Source organism: Danio rerio, chromosome 5 (assembly GCF_049306965.1).
Source record: "Danio rerio strain Tuebingen ecotype United States chromosome 5, GRCz12tu, whole genome shotgun sequence".
In the NCBI taxonomy this organism is placed as follows: domain Eukaryota; kingdom Metazoa; phylum Chordata; class Actinopteri; order Cypriniformes; family Danionidae; genus Danio; species Danio rerio.
The window spans coordinates 43,617,662-43,642,883 of record NC_133180.1 but is presented as its reverse complement, the minus strand read 5'-3'; the positions used below and the strand labels follow the sequence as shown (position 1 = coordinate 43,642,883).

The 25,222-nt window shown below is 35.9% G+C and overlaps 1 protein-coding gene across 12 annotated transcripts; it reads left to right on the top strand.

The window, feature by feature from the left end:
• Positions 1-218: 218 nt before the first annotated feature.
• LOC137495534 (uncharacterized) lies at positions 219-16,688 on the top strand. 12 transcript variants are annotated; one of them, XR_012406224.1, is made up of 17 exons: positions 219-506; positions 1,239-1,370; positions 2,224-2,343; positions 3,261-3,392; positions 4,813-4,932; positions 5,850-5,993; positions 8,456-8,575; positions 9,207-9,338; positions 9,506-9,625; positions 10,235-10,366; positions 10,981-11,091; positions 12,196-12,290; positions 12,812-12,859; positions 12,997-13,372; positions 13,651-13,842; positions 14,002-14,301; positions 16,358-16,688. XR_012406224.1 is itself a non-coding variant. In XM_073951304.1 (16 exons), exons 1-16 carry the CDS (start codon positions 422-424, stop codon positions 14,106-14,108), a joined length of 2,166 nt encoding a protein of 721 aa, XP_073807405.1. In that variant the 5' UTR covers positions 219-421; the 3' UTR covers positions 14,109-14,992. The 12 variants fall into 12 exon arrangements, 6 of the variants coding, with proteins under 6 accessions (XP_073807405.1, XP_073807407.1, XP_073807406.1 ...); XR_012406222.1 differs by having other exon boundaries at positions 14,002-14,327; positions 16,377-16,688; XR_012406223.1 differs by having other exon boundaries at positions 14,002-14,367; positions 16,295-16,688.
• The last annotated feature ends 8,534 nt before the right edge of the window (positions 16,689-25,222 follow it).

Below are 25,222 nucleotides of genomic sequence, written 5' to 3'. Positions count from 1 at the left end.
ACCTTAATTTGTATAATGTCATCACCGGTATTGGCGGTTCATTCCACTTTGTCGACACCGGATTAATAAAGGGACTAAGCCGAAAAGAAAATGAATGAATGAATCTCTGGTATTAAGCAGTGGGTTAACATAACACTTCACCTTTGAAACCCTGAAAAATAATGACGATTACCTACATCACAACCATCTTGGATCACCTTGGGAACCCGCGTTCTAATAATGACGTTACAGAACGCGGGGTTCACAGGCGCACACACACACACAGTTTTCAGTAGTAATCTTCCAATTAGTTCAAGCACAAAAAGTATTTTTACAGCTGTCAGATCGAGTTTGTGAAAGAAGCTCAGTGCGAGAATTATCGAGATTTATCAGCTTTGCTATTTTGAATTTCCATATTTACTTGTTGTTAAAACTAACATAAATGGAGTACATTTGGAAGATGATAGTTTTTTTTAAGGGGGAAACAAGCAATTGTTCCCGCCCTGAAGCAGAAAACACCAGCTCAGGTGAGTTTACTATGACAAGACTCTTCATTTCTCCAGTTTTAATTTAAAAAATGTCATCCTTAAAATACAGTTCTACAAAAAATACACAAAACCTGAAGTAATTTTGTAGTACTGTGTTGTTTTTGTCGTGTAGTTTTGTTGTATGTAATATTCCTATAATGAACTGTATAACTTTCATATATCTCTAATATTTACCACAGTATTTTGTATACTGTAATATTTTATCCAGGTAAAATGTGGTATTTCACATTTTTGTAGAATTTACAACAGGACTTTTTGTATTGTATGTAATATTCCTGTTGTATTCTTGTGGCAATGAGTTGATATATTGCCTCATGAAAACAACAGAAAAATCACATGCATAACTGTAAATTGTTGTGATACTCCACTATAGAAAGTGCTTTGGTGATAGTGTCAGATTTTTCCCAGCTTATTTGTTCTGTGGTAAATTTATTTTGTTCAGCAGGACAGTAGGATCAGTAAAGCCCATTTTTGTAAGGGATATAACATGGATAGGAGTGTCAAATTGGGTTTATGAGACCATTCAATGACACAAATGTGTAAAACGCATAGAAACAACCAGTGTGTTAAAAAACTTTTGTTTGAAACTCTGTCACAGATTATAATCACTTGTCATTGTTTTTTAGGAAAATTTTAATACCATAAACAATATAAAACCTATTTATGCTATGAAAATTGAATAAAAGGTTTATTGTATTTAATCCAATTTAGGAAGCAGAGACAGAAAAAGAAAAGTCGAGGAAGCTTTCCAGAATGATGAAAATCAGGAGGACTTGATGCCGGCAAAACGCCATAAACCAGCACAGTTCCCTGATGACAGTGATGAACCCAGCACCAGCTCAGGTCAGTTTACCATGACAAGACCCTTCATTTCTCCAATCCTACTATAATAAATTTGGTCCTTAAAATACAGTTTGTTAAGTTGAGCAATATCACATGACTGTCGTTGCTGATTGTGATTCAGAACGAGTGCCATGGGTAATAATTTAAAGTCATCTCTCACAAAAATATCCTGTGGTATTCCATATGATAAGACAGAAGAACAAAAAACTGGAGAAGTAATTGTGTAGTACTGTGTTGATCTTGTGTAAGGTATTGTTGCATGTAATATTTCTGTAATGTTCTTGCAGTAATTAATAGTATTGCTTTTATATTTTTGTAATATTTACAACAATACTTTGTGTATTGTAATAATGTCCAGGTTAATGTGGTATTAAAATCACATTTTTGTTGGTTTTACCACAGGGTTTTGTTGTACTGTTTGTAAGATTCCTGGAATCTTGTGGTAATGAGTTAATATTGGCACATGAAAACAACAGAAAAATCACATGCATAACTCTAAATTGTTGTGATACTCCAATACAGAAAGTGCTGTGGTGATCCTGTCATATTTTGCTCAGTTTATTTGTTCTGTGGTAAATTTATTTTGTTCAGCAGGACAGTAGGATCAGTAAAGCCCCACTGAAGCCCAAGTTAAAGTTTAAATTGGGTTTTTGCGACCGTTCAATGACACAAATGTGTAAAATACCTAGAAGCAACCACAGTGTCTAAAAAATTATTTTGTCTGTAGAAACTCTGTCTCAGATATAATCACTTGTTAATTTTTTTAAGAAAATCTTAATACAATAAAGATTATAAAATCTATTTATGTCATGAAAATTTTATGAAAAAAAAAATTGTATCTAATCCACTTTAGGAGGCAGAAAAAGAAAACTCAAGGTAACTTTTCAGGATGATCAGGAGGACTTGATGCCGGCAAAACGTTGTGAACCATCACAGTTCCCTGATGACAATGAAGAACCCAGCACCAGCTCAGGTCAGTTTACTAACACAAGAACACACTTTTCTACAGCTTCGTTAAAGAGATATACTTCACCAAAAATGAAAGTTCTGTCATCATTTACTCACACTTTACTTGTTCTAAGCCTTTATGATTTTATTTTATTCTGTCAACCAAAAAAGATGATATTTTGAAGAAAGCTGGAAACCTGTCTTCATTGAATTCCATAGTATCTGTTTTTCTGCTATGGAAGTCCATGATTAGAGGGTTTCAGCTTTCTTCAAAATATATTCTTTTGAGTTTAATAATAATAATCTCATAAAAGTTCGAAACCACTTGAGGAGGAGTAGATTGTGAGTAGAATTAACTTTTTGGGTCAACTATGCCTTTATTTTCGTGTTTAAAATTCTACATTGTAAAGTTGGGAGTGAAGTGTTTTGAATCAGTTAACCAAGAAACAAATCAAGTGAAAATAGTCAATTAAATTACAAGTAATAGGAGTGTCCCTTAATCAGAATGTACATAGTCAAATCTACATTTACAAATCTTATCTGTATTCGACTGATAGTCAGTTCATGTGGTTTGTGGCCGGGGTTGAGGTGGCTGGTGTTTGTGGGAACGGAGATTGGTGGGAGTCTAATAATAATACAAATCAAATATGGAGGAAAAGCATAAATCTGGTAAAAGTTGATATAACGGCAGGCTATATACCAGCTTAAGGGGAGAAAACCAGTGGTTCCATGTAAAATCAGACACTGGGGAACCCCCATATAGCCAAAATGGCCTGACCCTTGTTTCATAATTTACCTCTGCAAATACTCAGCTGAGAGATTGGTAGTTGCGAAGCCTTGACTATTAAGGGTCACCCTATACCGAGTAGTAATGAATGAATACAGATTACCAAAATAAGTGACCATCTATAACTAACCCTTCCATATTTTCATCCACTTTAGGAAGCAGAGACAGAAAAAGAAAAGTCGATGAAGCTTTCCAGAATGATGAAAATCAGGAGGACTTGATGCTGGCAAAACGCCATAAACCAGCACAGTTCCCTGATGACAGTGATGAACCCAGCACCAGCTCAGGTCAGTTTACCATGACAAGACCCTTCATTTCTCCAATTCTACTATGATCAATTTGGTCCTTAAAATACAGTTTGTTAAGTTGAGCAATATCACATGACTGTTGTTAATTATTGTGATTCAGAAAGAGTGCCATGGGTCATAATTTAAAGCCATCTCTCACAAAAATATCCTGTGGTATTCCATATGATAAAACAGAAAAACAAAAAATCTGGAGTGGTAATTGTGTAGTACTGTGCTGTTCTTGTGTAAGGTATTGTTGCATGTAATATTTCTGTAATGTTCTTGCAGTGAATAATAGTATTGCTTTAATATGTTAGTAATTTTTACAACAATACTTTGTGTACTGTAATAATGTCTAGGTTAATGTGGTATTAAATTCACATTTTTGCAGGTTTTACCACAGGGTTTTGTTGTACTGTATGTAATATTCCTGGAATCTTGTGGTAATGAGTTGATATTGCCACATGAAAACAACAGAAAAAGCTTTAATATAATGAATCAACAAGCTCTTATCTAGGCTAGGCAGTGCAAGAAGGTTGCTGGGTCGCTGGTTTGAACCTTGGCTCAGTTGGTGTTTCTGTGTGGGGTTTGCATGTTCTCCCTGCCTTTGCGTGGGTTTCCTCCGGGTGCTTTGGTTTCCCACACAGTCCAAAGACATGCGGTACAGGTGAATTGGGTAGGCTAAATTGTCTGTAGTGTATGAAAATGTGTGTGTGGATGTTTCCCAGAGATGGGTTGCAGCTGGAAGGGCATCCGCTGTGTAAAAACTTGCTGGATAAGTAGGCGGTTCATTCCGCAGTGGCGACCCTGGAATAATAAAGGGACTAAGCTGACAAGAAAATGAATGAATGAATGAGCTCTTATCTAGTTCATTTGATTATTTCTTCATTTAGTTTCAAACAACTAGAATAAATCATTTAACAGAACTAAACTCATTCTATTCTTTTCCATAAGACACGTTTCTGATTTGCAAATCCAACAAGTGGCTTGTTTACTTTTTTGAGTGTAATGAGTTAATATTGCCTCATGAAAACAACAGAAAAATCACATGCATAGCTCTAAATTGTTGTGATACTCCACTACAGAAAGTGCTGTGGTGATCCTGTCATATTTTGCTCAGTTTATTTGTTCTGTGGTAAATGTATTTTGTTCAGCAGGACAGTAGGATCAGTAAAGCCCCACTGAAGCCCAAGTTAAAGTTTAAATTGGGTTTTTGCGACCGTTCAATGACACAAATGTGTAAAATACCTAGAAGCAACCACAGTGTCTAAAAAATTATTTTGTCTGAAGAAACTCTGTCTCAGATATAATCACTTGTTAATTGTTTTTAAAGAAAATCTTAATACAATAAAGATTATAAAATCTATTTATGTTAAGAAAATTTTATGAAAAAAAAATTATTGTATCTAATCCACTTTAGGAGGCAGAAAAAGAAAACTCAAGGTGACTTTTCAGGATGATCAGGAGGACTTGATGCCGGCAAAACGTTGTGAACCATCACAGTTCCCTGATGACAATGAAGAACCCAGCACCAGCTCAGGTCAGTTTACTAACACAAGAACACATTTTTCTACAGCTTCGTTAAAGAGATATACTTCACCAAAAATGAAAGTTCTGTCATCATTTACTCACACTTTACTTGTTCTAAGCCTTTATGATTTTATTTTATTCTGTCAACCAAAAAAGATGATATTTTGAAGAAAGCTGGAAACCTGTCTTCATTGAATTCCATAGTATTTGTTTTCCTGCTATGGAAGTAAATGATTAGAGGGTTTCAGCTTTCTTCAAAATATATTATTTTGAGATTAATAATAATAATCTCATAAAAGTTCGAAACCACTTGAGGAGGAGTAAATTGTGAGTAGAATTAACTTTTTGGGTCTACTATGCCTTTAGTTTCGTGCTTAAAATTCTACATTGCAAAGTTGGGAGTGAAGTGTTTTGAATCAGTTAACCAAGAATCAAATCAAGTGAAAATAGTCAATTAAATTACAAGTAATAGGAGTGTCCCTGAATCAGAATGTACATAGTCAAATCTACATTTACAAATCTTATCTGTATTCGACTGATAGTCAGTTCATGTGGTTTGTGGCCGGGGTTGAGGTGGCTGGTGTTTGTGGGAACGGAGATTGGTGGGAGTCTAATAATAATACAAATCTCATATGGAGGAAAAGCATAAATCTGGTAAAAGTTGATATAACAACAGGCTATATACCAGCTTAAGGGGAGAAAACCAGTGGTTCCATGTAAAATCAGACACTGAGGAACCCCCATATAGCCAAAATGGCCTGATCCTTGTTTCATAATTTACCTCTGCAAATATTTAGCTGAGAGATTGGTAGTTGCGAAGCCTTGACTATTTAGGGTCACCCTATACCGAGTAATAATGAATGAATACAGATTACCAAAATAAGTGATCATCTATAACTAACCCTTCCATATTTTCATCCACTTTAGGATGCAGAGACAGAAAAAGAAAAGCCAAGAAAGCTTTTCAGGATGATGAAAATCAGGAGGACTTGATGCCGGCAAAACTCCATAAACCAGCACAGTTCCCTGATGACAGTGAAGAACCCAGCACCAGCTCAGGTCAGTTTTCAGGTCAGATCCTTTATTTTTTCAATTCTACTATAATAAATTTGGTCCTTAAAATACAGATTGTAAAGTTGAGCAGTATTACATGACTGTCGTTACTGTTTGTGGTTCAGAAAGAGTGTCATAGGTAATAATTCAAAGCCATCTCTCACAAAAATATCCTGTGGTATTCCATATGATAAAACAGCATAACCAAAATAACTGGAGTGGTAATTGTGTAGTACTGTGTTGTTTTGTGTAAGGTATTGTATGTAATATTCTTGTACATTCAAAAAAAATATTTATCGAATCAACATGATTTAATCGTAGCACCCATTGTGCATCTAAACAAATGAAGCAAACTTGAACTGCTCTGAATGTGTTATATGAACACAATATAAACTTGTAAATTCAACATGGTTTTATTAGGTTTATGTAATGTCTTTGCAGCTTATTGCATTAAAATGTTTGTGTGGTGTTTATCTGATTGAATTTATTCATATATACTCAATATCAGTAAAGCGCTTTGACTCAAGAAGACTCGTACTTGTTGCATCAACAAGTTCTTGTTAATGTGTGGTTAATAAAATCTATTTTGTTGCTTTAATTAGATTTGTCTCAGTTGGCAGCATTGAAGTTCAGAAGTCTCCAAAAGTACATCAAAACATGCAAACAATTTAACACTTTTATTTTTTTAATTAGACATTAACAAAAAGTTTAAACTGTTTTTCTTCACTTTGAGGACTCCATTAAGTTACAATGTGTAAAACATTTAGCTAAGAAAACCTTGAGAAAACCATTGTGAAAGATACCTGATAACCAAGAAACCAAGACTTAAATTTTGTCTTACCAACAAATCTTGGCTTGACGACCAGAAATATAAACATTAAACAATAAACATTAAACAATAAACATTTGCCATTTTTAATCTTAATTTTTAAAAATAAGTTTGTTATATACCCTTTTGAATTGTCAAACATTGGCTTGACAAAACAAACTAAATAATAACTGTAACAAAAAACTACATGCATTTGTAAGATTAAGCAAACATCTGTGATATTTTTTAGCTGTAACAAAATAATTAATACTTCAAATAACTTTGCAGCTTGAAATCGCTGTGATTTCAGCAAATTACCAATAAAGCTATCTTGTCTCACATTCTCACAATATTGTCTCAAAGTATCTTTTTGGTAGTTAAGTTAAACAATGTCGTGAAAAAAAGTAACATTTTTACATTAACACAAATAAACAAAATTATAACAAGAACATTGGTAAACAACTTTTTTTTAAAGCTGTAAAATAGTAACACAGAAGAAAACAATGGTGTTTAATAAAATGCCAATTACAATAAAATGATTTATTGAGCATCAATGATTGTTCCACTACTAGAAAATCATTGAGACAGCTAGAGTCAGCTACAACACTTTTGCAATATCAGTCCATTCAAAACACTGCATCTTCACTAATTATGCCGAGCTTACTTGCTCTCGCACTCTATTTAAAGGAACCATAACCGCTGTCTAGGAGAGCTTCTGTCCAACAACAAATGTTCTTCATTCAATCACTACATCAGTTTTGTTCAAGCTCATGCACCAGTGTTTGTGCCCCAGTAGCTTGTTTGAAGAGAACAGTGCAAAAAATTCAATTTTCAACACGCAAAAGGAACTGCAAGTGCATTTTTGTTTTTGTCTCCAAGTTACTTGTGCCAAGAAAAAGTTGTCCAGATTTATGTGGAACACCAGAACAGCAGAGTTCCAAAAGATCAGTCTGTTAAGCTCAACATGTGCAGTGACTTCTTATGCAGTTTTATTGGTGAATATGCGTTTCAGTTTATGAGTGCACACTGCCACCTACTGTGATGGAGGCACACAGTAACTTACAAAAGAGAGTCATTTATATGAAGAGCTTAAATCTCTTTGAATAAACAAGCTCTTATCTAATTCATTTGATTATTTCTTCATTTAGTTTCAAACAACTAGAATAAATCATTTAACAGAACTAAACTCATTAAATTCTTTTCCATAAGACACGTTTCTGTTTTGCAAATCCAACAAGTGGCTTGTTTACTTTTTTGAGTGTAATGAGTTAATATTGGCACATGAAAACAACAGAAAAATCACATGCATAACTCTAAATTGTTGTGATACTCCACTACAAAAAGTGCTGTGGTGATCCTGTCATATTTTGCTCAGTTTATTTGTTCTGTGGTAAATTTATTTTGTTCAGCAGGACAGTAGGATCAGAAAAGCCCCACTAAAAACCAATTTAAAGTGTTAAATTGGGTTTATGCGACCGTTCAATGACACAAATGTGTAAAATACCTAGAAGAAACCACAGTGTCTAAAAAATTATTTTGTCTGAAGAAACTGTCTCAGATATAATCACTTGTTAATTTTTTTTAAGAAAATCTTAATACAATAAAGATTATAAATTCTATTTATGTCATGAAAATTTTATGAAAAAAAAATATTGTATCTAATCCACTTTAGGAGGCAGAAAAAGAAAACTCAAGGTAACTTTTCAGGATGATCAGGAGGACTTGATGCCGGCAAAACGCCGTAAACCATCACAGTTCCCTGATGACAATGAAGAACCCAGCACCAGCTCAGGTCAGTTTACTAACACAAGAACACACTTTTCTACAGCTTCGTTAAAGAGATATACTTCACCAAAAATGAAAGTTCTGTCATCATTTACTCACACTTTACTTGTTCCAAGCCTTTTTTATTTTATTTTTTTTTTTTGTCAACCAAAATAGATGATATTTTGAAGAAAGCTGGAAACCTGTCTTCATTGCATTGCATAGCATCTGTTTTCCTGCTATGGAAGTCAATGATTAGAGGGTTTCAGCTTTCTTTAAAATATATTCTTTTGAGTTTACCAGAAAAAAGTAATCTCATAAAGGTTTGGAACCACTTGAGGAGGAGTAAATTGTGAGTAAAACATGACACGCAGAAAAACATAAATCTGGTAGAAGTTGGTGAAACAGGCTATATATCAACTTAAGGGGAGAAAACCAGTGGTTCGATGTGAAATCAGACATTGAGGAACCCTCATATAGCCAAATTGGCCTGATCCTCGTTTCATAATTTTCCTCTGCAAATATTTAGCTGAGAGATTGGTAGTTGCAAAGCTTTGACTAATCGGGGTCACCCTATACCGAGTAGTAATGAATGAATGCAGATTACCAAAATAAGTGATCATCTATAACTAACCCTTCCATATTTTCATCCACTTTAGGATGCAGAGACAGAAAAAGAAATGCTAAGAAAGCTTTTCAGGATGATGAAGATCAGGAGGACTTGATGCCGGCAAAACGCCATAAACCAGCACAGTTCCCTGATGACAGTGAAGAACCCAGCACCAGCTCAGGTCAGTTTACCATGACAAGACCCTTCATTTCTCCAATTCTACTATAATAAATTTGGTCCTCAAAATACATTTTGTTAAGTTGAGCAATATCACATGACTGTCGTTACTGATTGCGATTCAGAAAGAGTGCATCTAATCCAAAAATTATTGTATCTAATCCACTTTAGGAGGCAGAAAAAGAAAACTCAAGGTGACTTTTCAGGATGATCAGGAGGACTTGATGCCGGCAAAACGTTGTGAACCAACACAGTTCCCTGATGACAGTGAAGAACCCAGCACCAGCTCAGGTCAGTTTACTAACACAAGAACACACTTTTCTACAGCGTCGTTAAAGAGATATACTTCACCAAAAATTAAAATTCTGTCATCATTTACTCACACTTTACTTGTTCCAAGCCTTTATGATTTCCTTTTTTTTTGTCAACCAAAAAAGATATTTTGAAGAAAGCTGGAAACCTTTCTTTATTGAATTCCATAGTATTTGTTTTCCTGTCGGGGTTGAGGAGGGCTGGTGTTTGTGGGAATGGGGATTGGCGGGAGTCTGATAATAATAATAAAATAAATGAATAAAAAACTAATCACATATGGAGTGCAAAACTAGCACGCAAAAAAATAATTAATCTGGTAAAAATTGGTAAAACAACAGACTATAGATATTAACTTAAGGAGAGAAAACCAGTTCGATGTGAAATCAGGTATTGAGGAACACCCATATAGCCAAAATGGCCTGATCCTTGTTTCATAATTTACCTCTGCAAATATTTGACTGAGAGATTGGTAGTTGTGAAGCTTTGACTATTTAGGGTCACCCTATACCGAGTAGTAATGAATGAATGCAGATTACCAAAATAAGTGATCATCTATAATTAACTCTTCCATATTTTGATCCACTTTAGGGGGCAGAGGCAGAGAAAGAAAAGTCGAGAAAGCTTTTCTGGATGATGAAAATCAGGAGGACTTGATGCCGGCAAAACTCCATAAACCAGCACAGTTCCCTGATGAAAGTGATGAACCCAGCACCAGCTCAGGTCAGTTTACTTTGATAAAAACAATGTAGGTGTGTTTACATGGAGCCTTTAAATTAGTTTAAAATTTTAATTTGAATGATAAATGCTTCATATAAACACCTCAATGGAATAAACATGGTCAAACCAAATGAAATTGTAATCAGTTTGAAAGGGTGGTATAAACCTTGCCATATTTGAGTTTTGTTGGATATATTCAGGAAGCATGTTTTCTTTGAGCTGATCCAATTAAAAGTTCAGTTCGTATATCTGAATGTTTTTGTTTTTGTAGTTTTGTATTAAATAACAAAATTGTGTTCATGTGTAGGAATATTAAAAACTGTGTGTATGGAATTCATCATGATGTGGAATTAGATCAAATCAGTGACATGATAATTGTAACCAAACCATGAGACCTGTGAAGGTTTAGACCCCTAATAAATAATATCTGTAGCTTAATGTGTGTTTAAGTCATGTAAGTGGAAGTGGGTGGAGTCAGGGTTGAACGGGGTTCAAGGAATGTTTATGCTGAAGAATGGAGGTGCTGGAATGGTGTAATAAAAACAAGCTAAAGCTATAAATGATGGGTCCTGTTCATCTCACAATAATAAACCTTTGTTCGTTGTAATCCACTTAAGGAAGCAGAGAAGGAAATGCTGAGCAACATTTTCTGGATGATGAAGAGGATGAAGATGATGATTCCTCCTACGACGAGGATCCAGATTTTTGTAGAAGAGACACCGGCCCAGGTCAGTCTTCTATCACAAGACCTCACATTTCTCCTGTAATTTCTGTAACATGGTATCATGTTTCTCCTGAAAAATCTCCAGTAAATTCTGTATAGTTTTGAATAGTGGTGGGCAGAGCGAGGATTCATGAAACACTGAAACAGTCAAAGCAAATGTGTCTCTACAGTGAAATCTGTTGGTCTGAAACCACTTTGACAGAGAAGCAGTTGAGGATTTATAATATGTCGTGTAAAACATTCATTTCATCAAGTGATTGGATTGTGTTCGGTCTGACATCTGAATAAACTCTTTGTAAATAAATGCAAAGTTTAAGAGAAAGAGTAGGAAGGTCCACAAGCCAGGATTTGAACTCAGAGCATCTGCAATGTGCTGTAGTTACAGTACATGTTGCCGCACTGCCCACTAGGCTGTGTGCGATTGTGTGGATTTTCAGTCAATCAAATGCAGATTTAGAAAGGATGTCAAGTCTCGGATCACCGAATGTATGTGACACGTGTGTTTTAGATCAGTGTTTCAATAGTGCTGAGCAAAGGTTAATCACGGTTAATCACGTCTAAATAAAAGTTTGTTTTGACATAATATATGTGCGTGTGTTATATAATATATATGTAGTGTTGGGGATAACGCATTACAAGTAACGTGAGTTACCTAATAATCTTACTTTTCTAAGTAATGAGTAAAGTATTCAGTAAAAATTTTGAGTTACTATTTGAAAAAATGTAAAGCGAGTTACTTCTTAGTTTAATTAATTCACTTTTTAAATAATAAATTGCTGAATTCAAATTAATGTTAAATGAGAATTTTCTCTCAGAAGAAACAGACAAAAACCAACAATGGAGAGTCTTACATTTCAGTGATGGAAATATTCCCATTATTCTCAACACATGGAAGACAAGGAAAAGGGGCTTATAGTCTCAGTGCTCATTTAACTTCACTAATAAGACAAAAAGTAGAAAAGTTTATGTATATGTTTGTCAGTAAGCAAACACAGTTTTATAGCACGCTGAACCTCAACAGAAATATATTCTCCTACTATCACAGTAAGACAAAAACAGAAATGAGCAATCCTGGTAAACTGTCATAATCCTTTTGTATGTTTTTCAGGATCTCCTCTTGACAAATATGAGCTTGGAAGGAAGCTAGGAAAGGGAAACTATGGCACTGTCTACGTGGCAACACGCAAATCTGATGGAAAAAAGGTAAGTCACTTTTGCTGCACATGTTGTTTACTTAATTTTTTCTTCTTGTAAAGGAAGGGGTGTTCATATGGACGCATGTTCACAATTGCACAATTGCAAGTGCACAATTGACAAAAAGAATATTCAGCATTAATCAGAGTATACACATATAAAAACATGTAAATCAATCAACAAATCCAGTTTATGTTACTAGATTAAAAAATTAATCAAATATGATATTATGTACGCTCATTTTTTTTTAAACTATATGTTAGAAATTCCAAATGCAGTGTGTCATTTATCATATTTTTAAATAATTTAAATGTTGGAGGGAGTTCCTATTTCCAGTTTAACAGAATACATTTCCTAGATACATAAGAAATTAGACCTTTCCTTTTGGTTAAAAAAAGGGTCTGATACCTCATTCAAGTTGACCCCAAAAAGATATATTAAAAGAGTCTTGTGATTGTATTATTGCATTTATAATGATTCATTGTTTATTGCTTTGGGGAAAAAGTTTTAATATTTTGTTTCTTTTGCAGGTTGCCCTGAAATTCGTTCATAAGTCAACGTGTTATGGAAATCGGATTGTAAGTAAACACAACACAATGAATATATCTGAATATGTGTTGAATCTATATTAAACACATTATATTATACAGTTATAATTGTGCAGATACATTATACAGTTCACATGCTCTAACCTTTTTCTAATATTTTTCTCTAGCCTGGACATGCCTGTCGTGTGACTATGGAGGCCAGAATAATGCTTGACCTGAAGACGTCTCCCATATGTCCCCACATCATAGAGTTATACGACTTTTTTGATGTGGGAGAACATTATGTTTATGTCCTGGAGTACATGCAGCCGAGTATGACCTTGACTGCATTCATCAGGAGAAACAATGGTCGCTTGACTGAAAGTGTAGCGCGACACTTGACTCTGCAGATCCTAATTGCATTACAAAACTGCATGGAGCATGGCATTCACCATAGAGCAGTCCATGAAGATAACATCTTGGTGAATCCAAAGACCCTTCAAGTCAAGTTGATTGATTTTGGCTGCAGTGAATACTGTCAGGGCCACTTAAAACCGCACGCTGGTAAGATGCTTTTCTCTTCACCTCTCCTGCTGAAACCTTTCTTTCATTGCTGGTATTGCTGGTCACCGGCAGTTCTAGATTTCAGAATTCATGCTGGCTGTTATGCTGGAGAATTTGCACTGATTGTTTTTAGTTTTTTAATGCTGCTTATTAATATCCCAGCTTATTGATCTCCTACTTTTACACTGACCACTTGTAATGAAATAGTTTTGATCACTTAATTATTTTACAGTAAATTGCTGTTCTACTGTTCTAACTCACAAATCTGTTGCTTACAGGATTTGACCAAATCTACTGCAGATGTTACCAGCATTCTCGTCTAGTAAAAGTTTGTGGCATAAGGCCTGTACATTTTGCTCTCGAAGAAAATGTTACGTCTGTGGCAAGACTCCTGGCAAGGATGGTGAATGGATATTGGCCCCTTCGCTCTGTGGTTCAGTATCCAAGATTTCACCCCAGTGTATCCAAAGGTGAGACAATAACTTAACAAAGTGCTGTTCAGATATAATTGGACAGTGTTGTCAAGACTGTAAAAATGTGAAATTAAGTCTAACTTCACATACAGTTTTCATGTTTTCATGTTAAGCATGAAAACATACAGTACTAATCCGTCCTCTCCATTTCTACAGAATGCAGAGATCTTCTGAAAATGTGCTTCGGTTTCCTCGTTGACTATGGACCCACTTTGGAGGATGTTATTGATCATAAGTGGTTCAGCAAAAAGATAGACACCTGATGGACAGAAACCACTGGCACACTCTGGTAGGATTATTGACACTTCTGGTGGCACATCTGCAGGGCTTGATCGTGGATATGGTGCAGGTCCAAGTAGGTCACCAGGCAGATGTTTAGACAGCCTATAGGATCAATGCAGAGATTCGTCTATACCTTTAATTAAATGACACAACATCTGACGCACAGAAGCCATTGCGCCGGTTAATATGCTTGGCGACTGGTGTCAGTGGATAGCGGCATGTGCCACTGGAGCTTGTGACGTGCGCTGATGCGTTGCGTCCTGTGTCACTGAGATTGTCGCAGTACATGTCGCTGTGTGGCTCCTCTAGTGGTGACTGACAGCTCCTGCTGCTGCTGCTGACGATGCTGACTGCTGACTGAGCATGAAGTAGGTTGTGTAACACACACACTTAACAACAGAACAATATTTCATTAATAATATAAAAACCGCCAAAAATAATATTTATTACATTGCAGAGTTTGTTTATACAACATACTGGGCTTAGAAATATTATTATTATTACTGCACTGTAATGCTAAAACAGCGTAAGATAATTTGTTTAAAGAAAAAATCTGAAAATAATGTAAAATATGTAGTTTGGTTTACTTAAAAATCACCAAGTTAGAGATTTTACTTAAGTGCTTGATTATTTTGTTGTTCACTAAACATACTGTAATGTAATTGTGGTAATGTCAGCAACACTGCTTATAAAAATGAAATATAATGCAAAAAGATAGAAATGATAATTATAAAAACTTATATAAATTATATTAGAATTATAAAAATTCTGTAAATTAAAATGATCATTTCTAAGTTGTAGTTTGAAGATTAGAGAATGCACAAAAATTATAAAAAACATTTTTGAAAATAATTTTGATTGAAGCAAAAACAAAAATCCCATAATTTGGACAATAAGTTTTATTTGCCTTTTTAAAAAGCACAAAAGTTTAACATGAATAACTAGTTGCTTTCATTTAGTTAATTATCCACTGGAAAAAGTAAAGTGAGGAATTACTGGAGTAGCTGTACGTGATACAAAATCCTAAATAAATGACCTAATACATTTAAAGGGACATGAAACTAATTTTAAAATACAGAAGCCTAATATTGTTGTACAAATGAACACTGCAATGTACGTCGACATCACTTTGCATTTTCACCGTCACACATGACAAAAATGAATATTATTAATATTGTCATAATTGAACTTTATCACATAATTCACTTTTTTGAAACCACTAAAAAATAGTTTTGTTGTCATCTGGTGTGACACCCTTATTTATTGTTTATTATTATATTAATTATATATGGTCATTATATAACTAATGCATTAACTAGTGTGTTCAATAATGTATTAATAATTAACTCTAGTGTTTAGTTTACATGTGAGATTTAGTATTGCTGATTAGATGGGTTGTTCATTGTCAGGTCAGGTTATCTAACCCATGATCAAATGCATTAATGTATGTGTAGGTAAACGTTATGTAATTATAAAGAATGAATGTAAAGTGGTGCATTAGAAGACGAGTAAGTTAACATTAACAAATAATATGTAGTGTTGAATAATAGTCATTTCTCAGCATCAGTTCGTGTTACATCATGTATTAAATAGCAGATTAATATATGTTTAGTTAACATTAACAACGATTAAGTGTTGCATAACTGATGTGTTGTTCACTGGTAATTCATGTTACCTAATGCAGTAACTAACATTAACTCATACTCCCTTATTGTAAAGTGTTCCCAAGACATTTATTATTGAAAATTAGTTATTCAAACTATGTTTAATATGCTTTTAAAATATTCTTCAACTTAAAAACACGTGTACATATAAATATATAATATAAAGTTTATTTAAATATTTAGATAAAATTTATATAAATATATTATTAAAAGAATTACAATTTTACAGGAGGGCTAATCATTTAGATATTTTATAATAATTTGAATGATATATATAATTATTATTTTATTATCTCTAGCTAGACTAATATAGTTGTCATACAATATTAAAATTATATTAAATATTAATAATGAAATATTGTTCTGTTGTTAAGTGTGTGTGTTACACAACCTACTTCATGCTCAGTCAGCAGTCAGCATCGTCAGCAGCAGCAGCAGGAGCTGTCAGTCACCACTAGAGGAGCCACACAGCGACATGTACTGCGACAATCTCAGTGACACAGGACGCAACGCATCAGCGCACGTCACAAGCTCCAGTGGCAAATGCCGCAATCCACTGACACCAGTCGCCAAGCATATTAACAGGCGCAATGGCTTCTGTGCATCAGATGTTGTGTCATTTAATTAAAGGTATAGACGAATCTCTGCATTGATCCTGTTGGCTGTTTAAACATCTGCCTGATGATCTACTTGGACCTGCACCATATCCACGATCAAGCCCTCCAGATGTGCCACCAGAAGTGTCAATAAGCCTACCGTCCATGATGGATGCTCATACTCATCAAACCCTCCATCATCCACACTACAGCTTCACCCATTTGTATTCATCTGAAGTGAATGTAACTGAAACTGCTTTAATGATGATGTTTGTATTAAACTGAAGTGAATAAAACTGAACTTAATTGGTTTTGATTTAAGTAGAACTACAGCAGCATTTGACCTCCACTCTCCTAAAATTGATTTCATTCTCGATTCTTCATCTATGTTTAGCTGCTTTGTCACAGTCTACATTTTAAAAGTGCTCTAGAATTTATAATGTCTTGACTTTGTTCTCAGTATCTGTTCCTGCACCACACGGCTCTTAGATAATCAGCTTGATAGATGAGAGCTTTATGCATGAACTGTGTGGCTGACGGTAATGTGCAATAATGCAATGGGTTAGCTAGCTAGCAAGGTCAGCTGTGATCTTTTAAGTTGTAACAATAACACTATGAATGCTAGTATTATAATGTTGATTAGTCATGTGTTAAAGGCATTTGCATTATGGATAATATCTAGATTTAATGGCAATACTACTTTTGAATTCAGGAAACAGTGTATTAGCGAGCACCACCATGTTTTATGGTAAGTGAAAGAAGAAAAGGTCAGAACTGGCTCTTCCTGCAGTAAAGTGAGGGTGAGATGGGTTTTAGTGACCATGAGAATGATGCAGATTGAACTTTTGATAAAAGTGGTGATGGAGACAGTTCAAGTAAGTTAGCTAGTTAAGACAGGCGTGGTATAGTATAATATATAAGTGTAATTCTTCACTTGTTGATTGTAAAAACTGTCTGTGATTTTAACGGTAAAAGTCTGTACAATCTACAGTGAAAACCTGTTAAATGATTAACAGCTCATTTCTGTACAAAATATGGAAAATAGCTGTAACAGATCTAACCTTCATTTTCGAGAAACTAATCAGAGTGTCTGAAATCTCACCTCACACCCTCTTTCACTAGCCCCTAAACTAGTCAATTAGTTTAATCCACAAGACAGAGATCCAAAACCCGTCGAAATGCAAAAATAACCACCTGATCAAATTCAAAACTGCCCAATTGGACGGGAAACTGGGCCAATCTGGCAACAATATGGAGTGCATTGTGTACGTGCGCACACACAAATGTGGTCACTTTTGTGTAATCAGCTTTCCTACGTTTACAATATGTTACGACTGAAGTTTATTTATTTATTTATTATTGCGAATTGCACATCTTTTTCTTTGTCCTGCCTTCTTGTTTTTCTGTTATACGTTCAAGAGTTCACACTTAGATATTGCTTGACAGCTGTAAGCAGGTTTGGCATGCTGTCCCGGGAGAGAACCCTGAGCTCAGAGATAGTTGAGCCCAGGGCTCCCGCCAGGTCCATAGAGCCTGTGAGGGGAGTACGAGATCAGGTGGTTCTCGAGAGCTCCCCTTTTTTGTAAAGGAGAAAAGGAGGAGAAAGGGGTGGATGGGGGGTTTCTTTGGAAAACGAAGATAAGGGAGTAATGTCTAGCTAGGCTACTTATAGTGGGTTAGGATAGATCTGATTGGCTAACTAATGAGTGTAGATAGGTGGCCAGCTGCTGTCAGTTATATCACGTGCCTTGGTCTCGAGCTGACTTTCATGCTGGGCTGGTTGTTGTTAAGACGGGGCTGGTGTTTCATGGAGCGCGGAGCTTTCTTTCTTGTATGTAGCTGCGCTGATGCTGTTGTGATCTCCGCCGCCGTCGCTGTTGTTTTTGTCATTTTTTGTAGTTGCTGACGATGGTAGTAATGGTGGTGTGGTATTGTAGTTGAAGGATAGTATGAGATGTGGAGGATCCGTATTGTCCGTGAATAACTTTTGGAGGAGCTACAGCGGACCTGTCGTTTGTTTCTTCGGAAAACGAAGATAAGGGAGTAATGTCTAGCTAGGCTACTTATAGTGGGTTAGGATAGATCTGATTGGCTAACTAATGAGTGTAGATAGGTGGCCAGCTGCTGTCAGTTATATCACGTGCTCCTCTCGAAATTAGTTTAAAAACTTCACTTAACCTATTTTGAGAGTTTAAGCGTGTAGGGGTGGCCTGCCTATTTATTTGATTACTTTTGACTATGTTTATGTTTAGGGAGTAAGGTAAGCTTCTTGTATTTGTCTTTAAATAGTAATAGGTAATTTAGTGCATTTACTTTATAGATTCTTTTGTTTGTTATTTTGGCCTGTGGTCACCCTGAAGAGATGCTCATTTACATTATCTACATTTTTCTATAATTAACCTATTCATATATACTCTCAACTGAGTGTCTGACTTTGGTTGTCGACCGAAGAGAATCTTTTGCCTTTAGTTTTTGTTTTGTTTGGGAAATCCACCACCCCAACAAATTTGTTTTTCCGTGTAGAATTTAAATCAAACTTTGCTTATCAAATCGTGCACCTATAAATTACTTGCGCATATACATATAACCTTGATGCATGCATACACCCACATACAAATAAACTTGATTCTTGCATACACCATAAATTAACACTCGCACACATAAGGTCGCTGCATGCTGGTATAGCACTCGAGCAAACTTACAAAATAAAATTCACAAACATATTTATCAGGAATCTGGTTATTGCAAAGCTGATGAAATAGAAAGAATGTGATAGAGGTATTAAATCTGTTAAATAATGAAAGTGTGTTATATAAAATAATATACAATATTAGTCTATATTAATAGACTATATAAAATATGTAAGAACTGTTTTGTGTTAAACCTTTTAATTTAATCATATAATTACATACACAAATATAAATAGACAGATAGAACCCTTAAAGCACGTTTAATATGAAAAGCAACCAAAACTATGAATATATTCATCTGTTTGTAAAGGCTAAATACAAATAAAAAGTGAACATTCATTTATTAATAAATTTTAGTGTACTTTTTATTTTTTTAAAAAGTTAAAAGAGCCAGGAGTTATTATAGACTTTGCAAATTTAGTTTGCAGATATTTGTAGGTGCAGACATCTATTTTGTGTGTTCTCGGCAGTTTTTACCGGCTTTTTAAAATTTGTCCATATCGATATTGGAATTATATTGTGTCGACCGAAATTAAGAAATATATCGTGATATAAATTTTTGCCATATCTTCCAGCCCTAATTTCTAGTATTTTAAAAGTTAAGTCATAGAAAATAGTTTTATTAGATATTGTTTGGGATGTGTAGGCTTGGGTACTGAAACCCAAATCAAAATCAAATCAGCATGTGAATTTCAGTGCTACGACAAGGGCGTGAGAAGCATCAAAGGGTTGCATGAAAGGCACACATAGGCGTTGTGTCCCACCATCACTAAACAATTTAATTCTAAACAACTTTGAGGAATACAGACAGGCGATATCAGGCGATTGTTATTGTTGCTTAGGGAACAGACGCACACAACGTGCGCTGTACAGCGCATTCAGAGCGAGAGTGACATTCTTCAGATCAACACGCATGATCACGTTCATCAAATTTGCTTAAACTAAGCATTGTAAAGAGTATTTTACAAGCAAGGATTCTGACACAGCAACTCTCTTTACAAAAGTTGCGTGTAAGGAGGAAACATGTCAAACTTAATGACACATTTGAGGGCTCAAAGGCAGAGGAATGCCTCTCTTGCATGCTCTCGGTGTCACGTGCAATCGCTCCCTCAGGCATTCGCTCCCTCTGCTTTCACGGCACTTGCTCTCTGGGTGCTGCGCGCATCAGTTCCCGGCATTCTTCAGAAGTTGATGCCCAAATTGACACAGGTAATAAAAAGATTAAACTTCAGTCATGTTCATGTTGTGAAACACTATCAAAATGTCCACTGTTGATGAAATTAGAGTTCTGTTTTCATTAGCGATTTTAACACTTTTAGCATAAGTCCTCGGCTATGCAGAGACTATTATAAATCAGAAATCTAGTGTACAGAGTTTTACATTAGGAAATGCAGTCTTGAATTTACAACCAGTCGGCAAGTACCAAAGAACAGATGTAACACATTGATCAAATGTAGTTTTCAGTCACGCTCATGTAAGTCATATTCAACTCGTTTATTTTTTGCCTTCGTTCATTTTTTATTTCCATCTTCAACACAGGATTTATTTACAACACATGTATGAACGTAAGTTTAACTAACTAATTTCTATTTTCTACTTTTTTATCTTCCCCATGCTGACAGTCCGTGCATAACATTTTACTAGTTATTTTGCAAGACAGTTGTATTCAGACAAAGTCCCTTTAAGTAGTATTTTATTAAGATTAAAGTGTAATTTAAAGACTTAATCAGTTAACTTTGAAAGTTAAAATAATGAGTCAAATTATTTTGTAACTAATTTATTGTGTATATCAAAAATATACAGTAAATATTTCTTAAGGAGGCTAATATTACTGACCTTAATTTTTTTTTATTAAAAACTGCTTTTATTCAAGAAATAAACAATAGGAAATACGACTTATTATGACTCCAAAATATTTTTTTTTCAATAAACACTGAAAAGCTTTTCATAAAATGGCAAAATAAAATGACTTTAACTGTAGGCCTATCTGTTAAAGTTTACAGGTGCAACAATGTGCCTTGATGTACTTGAATGTTAGAAATGTGTTATCCTACACCAGTACAAAGTTACTTGTCAAATAAATGAACAAGGAAGATTATTTTGAGTTTAAGTTATTTAATTATCTTGTTTATGAAGACTGCAGAGTGATGCATGAAAAAAATACTTAAAAATTTTTTTCTAAGTATTTTGTGATATATATGTTAAAATGTGCTCTTAAAAGTACGTGGCCCCTGCCCGCCCCACCACAGGTTAATAGTAAGCTAATGTAATCTTATAATGCAAATTTTAAATTCATGCAAACCAACAAATGATCAAAGGAAATATATTAATGTAATTCAAATATATCAAATATGACTTGATGTTCTCTTTAAACTTTAATTATATAGTTCAAAATTATTTTTTAAAAGATTTTATCAAATAAAAGATTTTTGTAGAGTCTTCCACCATCATTTTGTGGCTAAAACTTATCGTTCAGGGACCGTTTTGGCACCGGTATCGTTTTAAAGCACTGGTATCGAAAAAACCCCAAACGATACCCAACCCTAGTCAGAACAGTTGAATAGCCCAATTAAAGCAGACTCTGTCTTCTTTTGTTTAATGATCTCTGCCGAGATCTTGAGAAATTACTTTTTTATTGAGTAATTTGTTTTATTTTTATTAATTTTTATTTTATTTAAAGTTTCATTCTCAGTTGATTTCATCTTTGGTTTTGGCTGTATTTGTATTTTTCTTTCCTTCAGTGATTCTGCTTGTTAACAGTTGTTCATCAATAATTCTCAATCCTCCTTAAATTAGACACTTAATTATCTCATTAACTTCATCACTGTTTGAGTGTTCAACCCTCTGTAGTTAGGACACTAGTGAGGATTTTGCTCTGGAATTTAAGGCTTAAATGTGTTCAATGAAAAATACAGACTGTGGAATGTATTTTTAACAGAAATATTATGTAAACTGAATTTATGAATGTAAAATGTTGAAAACAGTAGATTATGGCAAACACAGCTGCCGGTATTTTACCGTTAAATCAAGGGGGAAAAAAACAGCAAAATACTGTAAAACAGTTTTTGTGTCACCATTGTGGAGGACAGTAGCTTGAGCATCTTCGTGCAAGTCCAAGATGAACTAAGAGTGTTTGATGTTATGCTGCATCTTCTTTTGTTTAAAGGTAACAGTGTAGTTACTGATGCAGTGAAAATCTGTTAGCTAATTAGCTAACTAACATGAACACATTAGTGCATTGAATGATGTTGTGAATTTCTCTAGTCTGGCTCACAGTACCAAACTTTTGTGAAATTCTAAGACGAGCCCAAAAATAAAAAAATAAAAACTTTCGGTTGTCATCAAAGTAGAATCCTTTAATAAGAAAAATTCAGCGTGGCTGTGGCGTCATCGAAAGAAACCTCTCGATTGGTACAACAGACACTGTTTAAACACATTTGATACATGTAGGACAGTCTAAAACAAAGCATGCAAATGAAGTTTTTAAAACATTTTTCTCCCTCCTCTATCCTCCTCCTCCACCCTCATCCTCCACACTTACTACTGATGACTTTGCTACATTCTTTTGCACCAAAACTGCAAAAATCAGTGCTCAATTTGCTGCACCTACAACAAACACGCAAGATACAACACCAACACCACACACACTCACCTCTTTTTCTCCGCTCTCTGAGTCAGAGGTGACCAAACTCGTGCTATCTAGCCATGCAACCACCTGTCCGCTTGATCCCATTCCCACTTATCTATTGCAAGCCTTTTCTCCTGCAATCATACCAACACTGACTCACATAATCAACACATCTCTTGACTCTGGTTTATTCCCCACTTCATCTAAGCAGGCTAGGGTAACCCCACTGCTAAAGAAACCCAACCTGGATCAAACGCTACTTGAAAACTACAGACTAGTATCCTTGCTTCCATTCTTGGTCGAGATTCTGGAGAAAGTAGTGTTCAATCAAGTGCTGGATTTTCTTACTCAAAACAACCTCATGGACAACAAGCAATCCGGCTTTAAGGAACGCCACTCAACTGAGACTGCTCTGCTCTCGGTCGTAGAGGATCTCAGACTGGCTAAAACAGACTCTAAATCATCAGTCCTCATCTTGCTGGACTTGTCAGCTGCTTTTGACACTGTAAACACACAGCTATGTCACCCTGCAGCCCAAGACCGGTTACTCATTGAAGCTAAGCAGGGCTGAGCCTGGTCAGTACCTGGATGGGAGACCACTAGGGAACACTAGGTTGCTGTTGGAAGTGGTATTAGTGAGGCTAGCAGGGGGCACTCAACCTGTGGTCTGTGTGAGTCCTAATGCCCCAGTAAAAAGGGGACACTACACTATCAGTGGGCGCCGTCTTTCGGATGAGACGTTAAACCGAGGTCTTGACTCTCTGTGGTCATTAAAAATCCCATGGCACTTCTCGTGAAAGAGTAGGGGTGTAACCCCGGTGTCCTGGCAAAAGTCCCTCTAATGTCCCTTACGATCATGGCCTCCCAATCATCCCCTTCCACCGAATTGGCTCGATCACTGTCTCTCCACTCCACCAATAGCTGGTGTGTGGTGAGCGCACTGGCGCCGTTGTCCTGTGGCTACCGTCGCATCATCCAAGTGGATGCTGCACACTGGTGGTGGTATGGAGAGACCCCCCCTCATGATTGTAAAGCGCTTTGGGTGTATGACCATACACAAGAAATGCGCTATATATAAATAAAAATAAATACACACACACATAAACCACCAGATCCTGCTATCTACGCTTGAGTTACTGGGCGTTGCAGGCACTGTTATTCAGTGGTTCAGGTCTTACCTCTCTGACAGGTCATTCAGGGTATGTTGGAGGGGAGAGGTGTCCAACCTACAGCAGGGCTCTGTTCTTGGGCCACTTCTCTTCTCCATTTTGACGACATTGTTAGGATCAGTCATCCAGAAACATCTCAGCCTGTCTGTCAGACATTTCACACTGGATGAAAGATCATCAGCTTTAGCTTAACCTCACAAAAACAGAAATGCTTGAAGTTTCTGCCAACCCGACTCTACATCTTATCTTTTCAATCCAGATGGATGGGGCAACCATTATTGCATTCAAAATGGTGAAAAGAATTGGAGTAACGATTGATGACCAACTAAACTTCTCTAACCACATTTCTAGAACTGCTCGATCGTGCAGATTCGCACTCTATAACATCAGAAAGGTTCGACCCTTCCTATCTGAACCAATGACTGTAAAAAATATGGACGACGCGACAGCCCTTTTTCCCATTGAACGCCTTGAGGGCAAAACGCCTGCTTGACGGGCACAAACTGTCGCAAAAGACTGCTGAAATTGGAGCCAGACATGCGCAGAAGGATTGTCTGATGGAGCCAGAGGAGGAGCCGCGAAAATGAGCAGAGTCGAGCTTCCAATCAAACGCTTTATGTAAAATCAACTACGCCCCCCGAACTTCTCAGCATGCGTTTGCTGTCATATCAACACAAATGGATGTAATAACGTTAACAAATATGAGGGTTTTATATATTCAATCGCGCCAGCTCCAGGCCGCAACACATAACTTACTCGCGGCGTCGCGGGCTGATTCCGGCTCGCATGCGGCAGCGCCTGCTCGCTCGGCCGCCGCATCTGGCTCGATTGACTCGGGCTGGAATTGGGTAGTGAGTCCAGGCATCCGGAGTAGGTCGAGCAGAGGTAACATTAGTCATTCTGAGCTCTAAGAGATAAGTCTCCGGCAGGCGAGAATCTAGCTGGAACTGTGTTTTGCTATCTGGGTGGCTAGGCGTGTATCAGCAAACTAATAAAGCCCGAAAAAAGCCATGAACTTAGCGAATAAACAGTGTTCCACCAGGATCATGTATGTCAGAAACTATAGTTTACTGCTGAACTCATTTTGTCATGGTAAAATAACACAGAAATCGAATAATAACATTTCAGTCTACTTCAGTCTCCTGCCGAAGCTCAGACGCCGCGCTTTGAGAAACTGTCAATTACAGCTGTCAATCACGATGACACGCCCAGCATTAAATTACTGCTAAAAACAAACTGTTTACAAAAATGAAGATCTGCACCTATTTCAGCACAATAACCAGTGCCTTAATCGACCAGAACTATCTTTCGGGACATTTTATAGCAAGTGTAATATTTTTTTTTTTTT

Excerpts from the sequence above, each read along its gene's own strand:
- LOC137495534 (XM_073951304.1), top strand. The coding sequence starts at position 422 with ATGGAGTACATTTGGAAGATGATAGTTTTTTTTAAGGGGGAAACAAGC. Across the intron at positions 5,994-8,455 it reads CAGCTCAGGTCAGTTTTCAG|GAGGCAGAAAAAGAAAACTC; the intron begins GTCAGATCCTTT and ends AATCCACTTTAG. Across the intron at positions 12,291-12,811 it reads GCAAATCTGATGGAAAAAAG|GTTGCCCTGAAATTCGTTCA; the intron begins GTAAGTCACTTT and ends TTTCTTTTGCAG.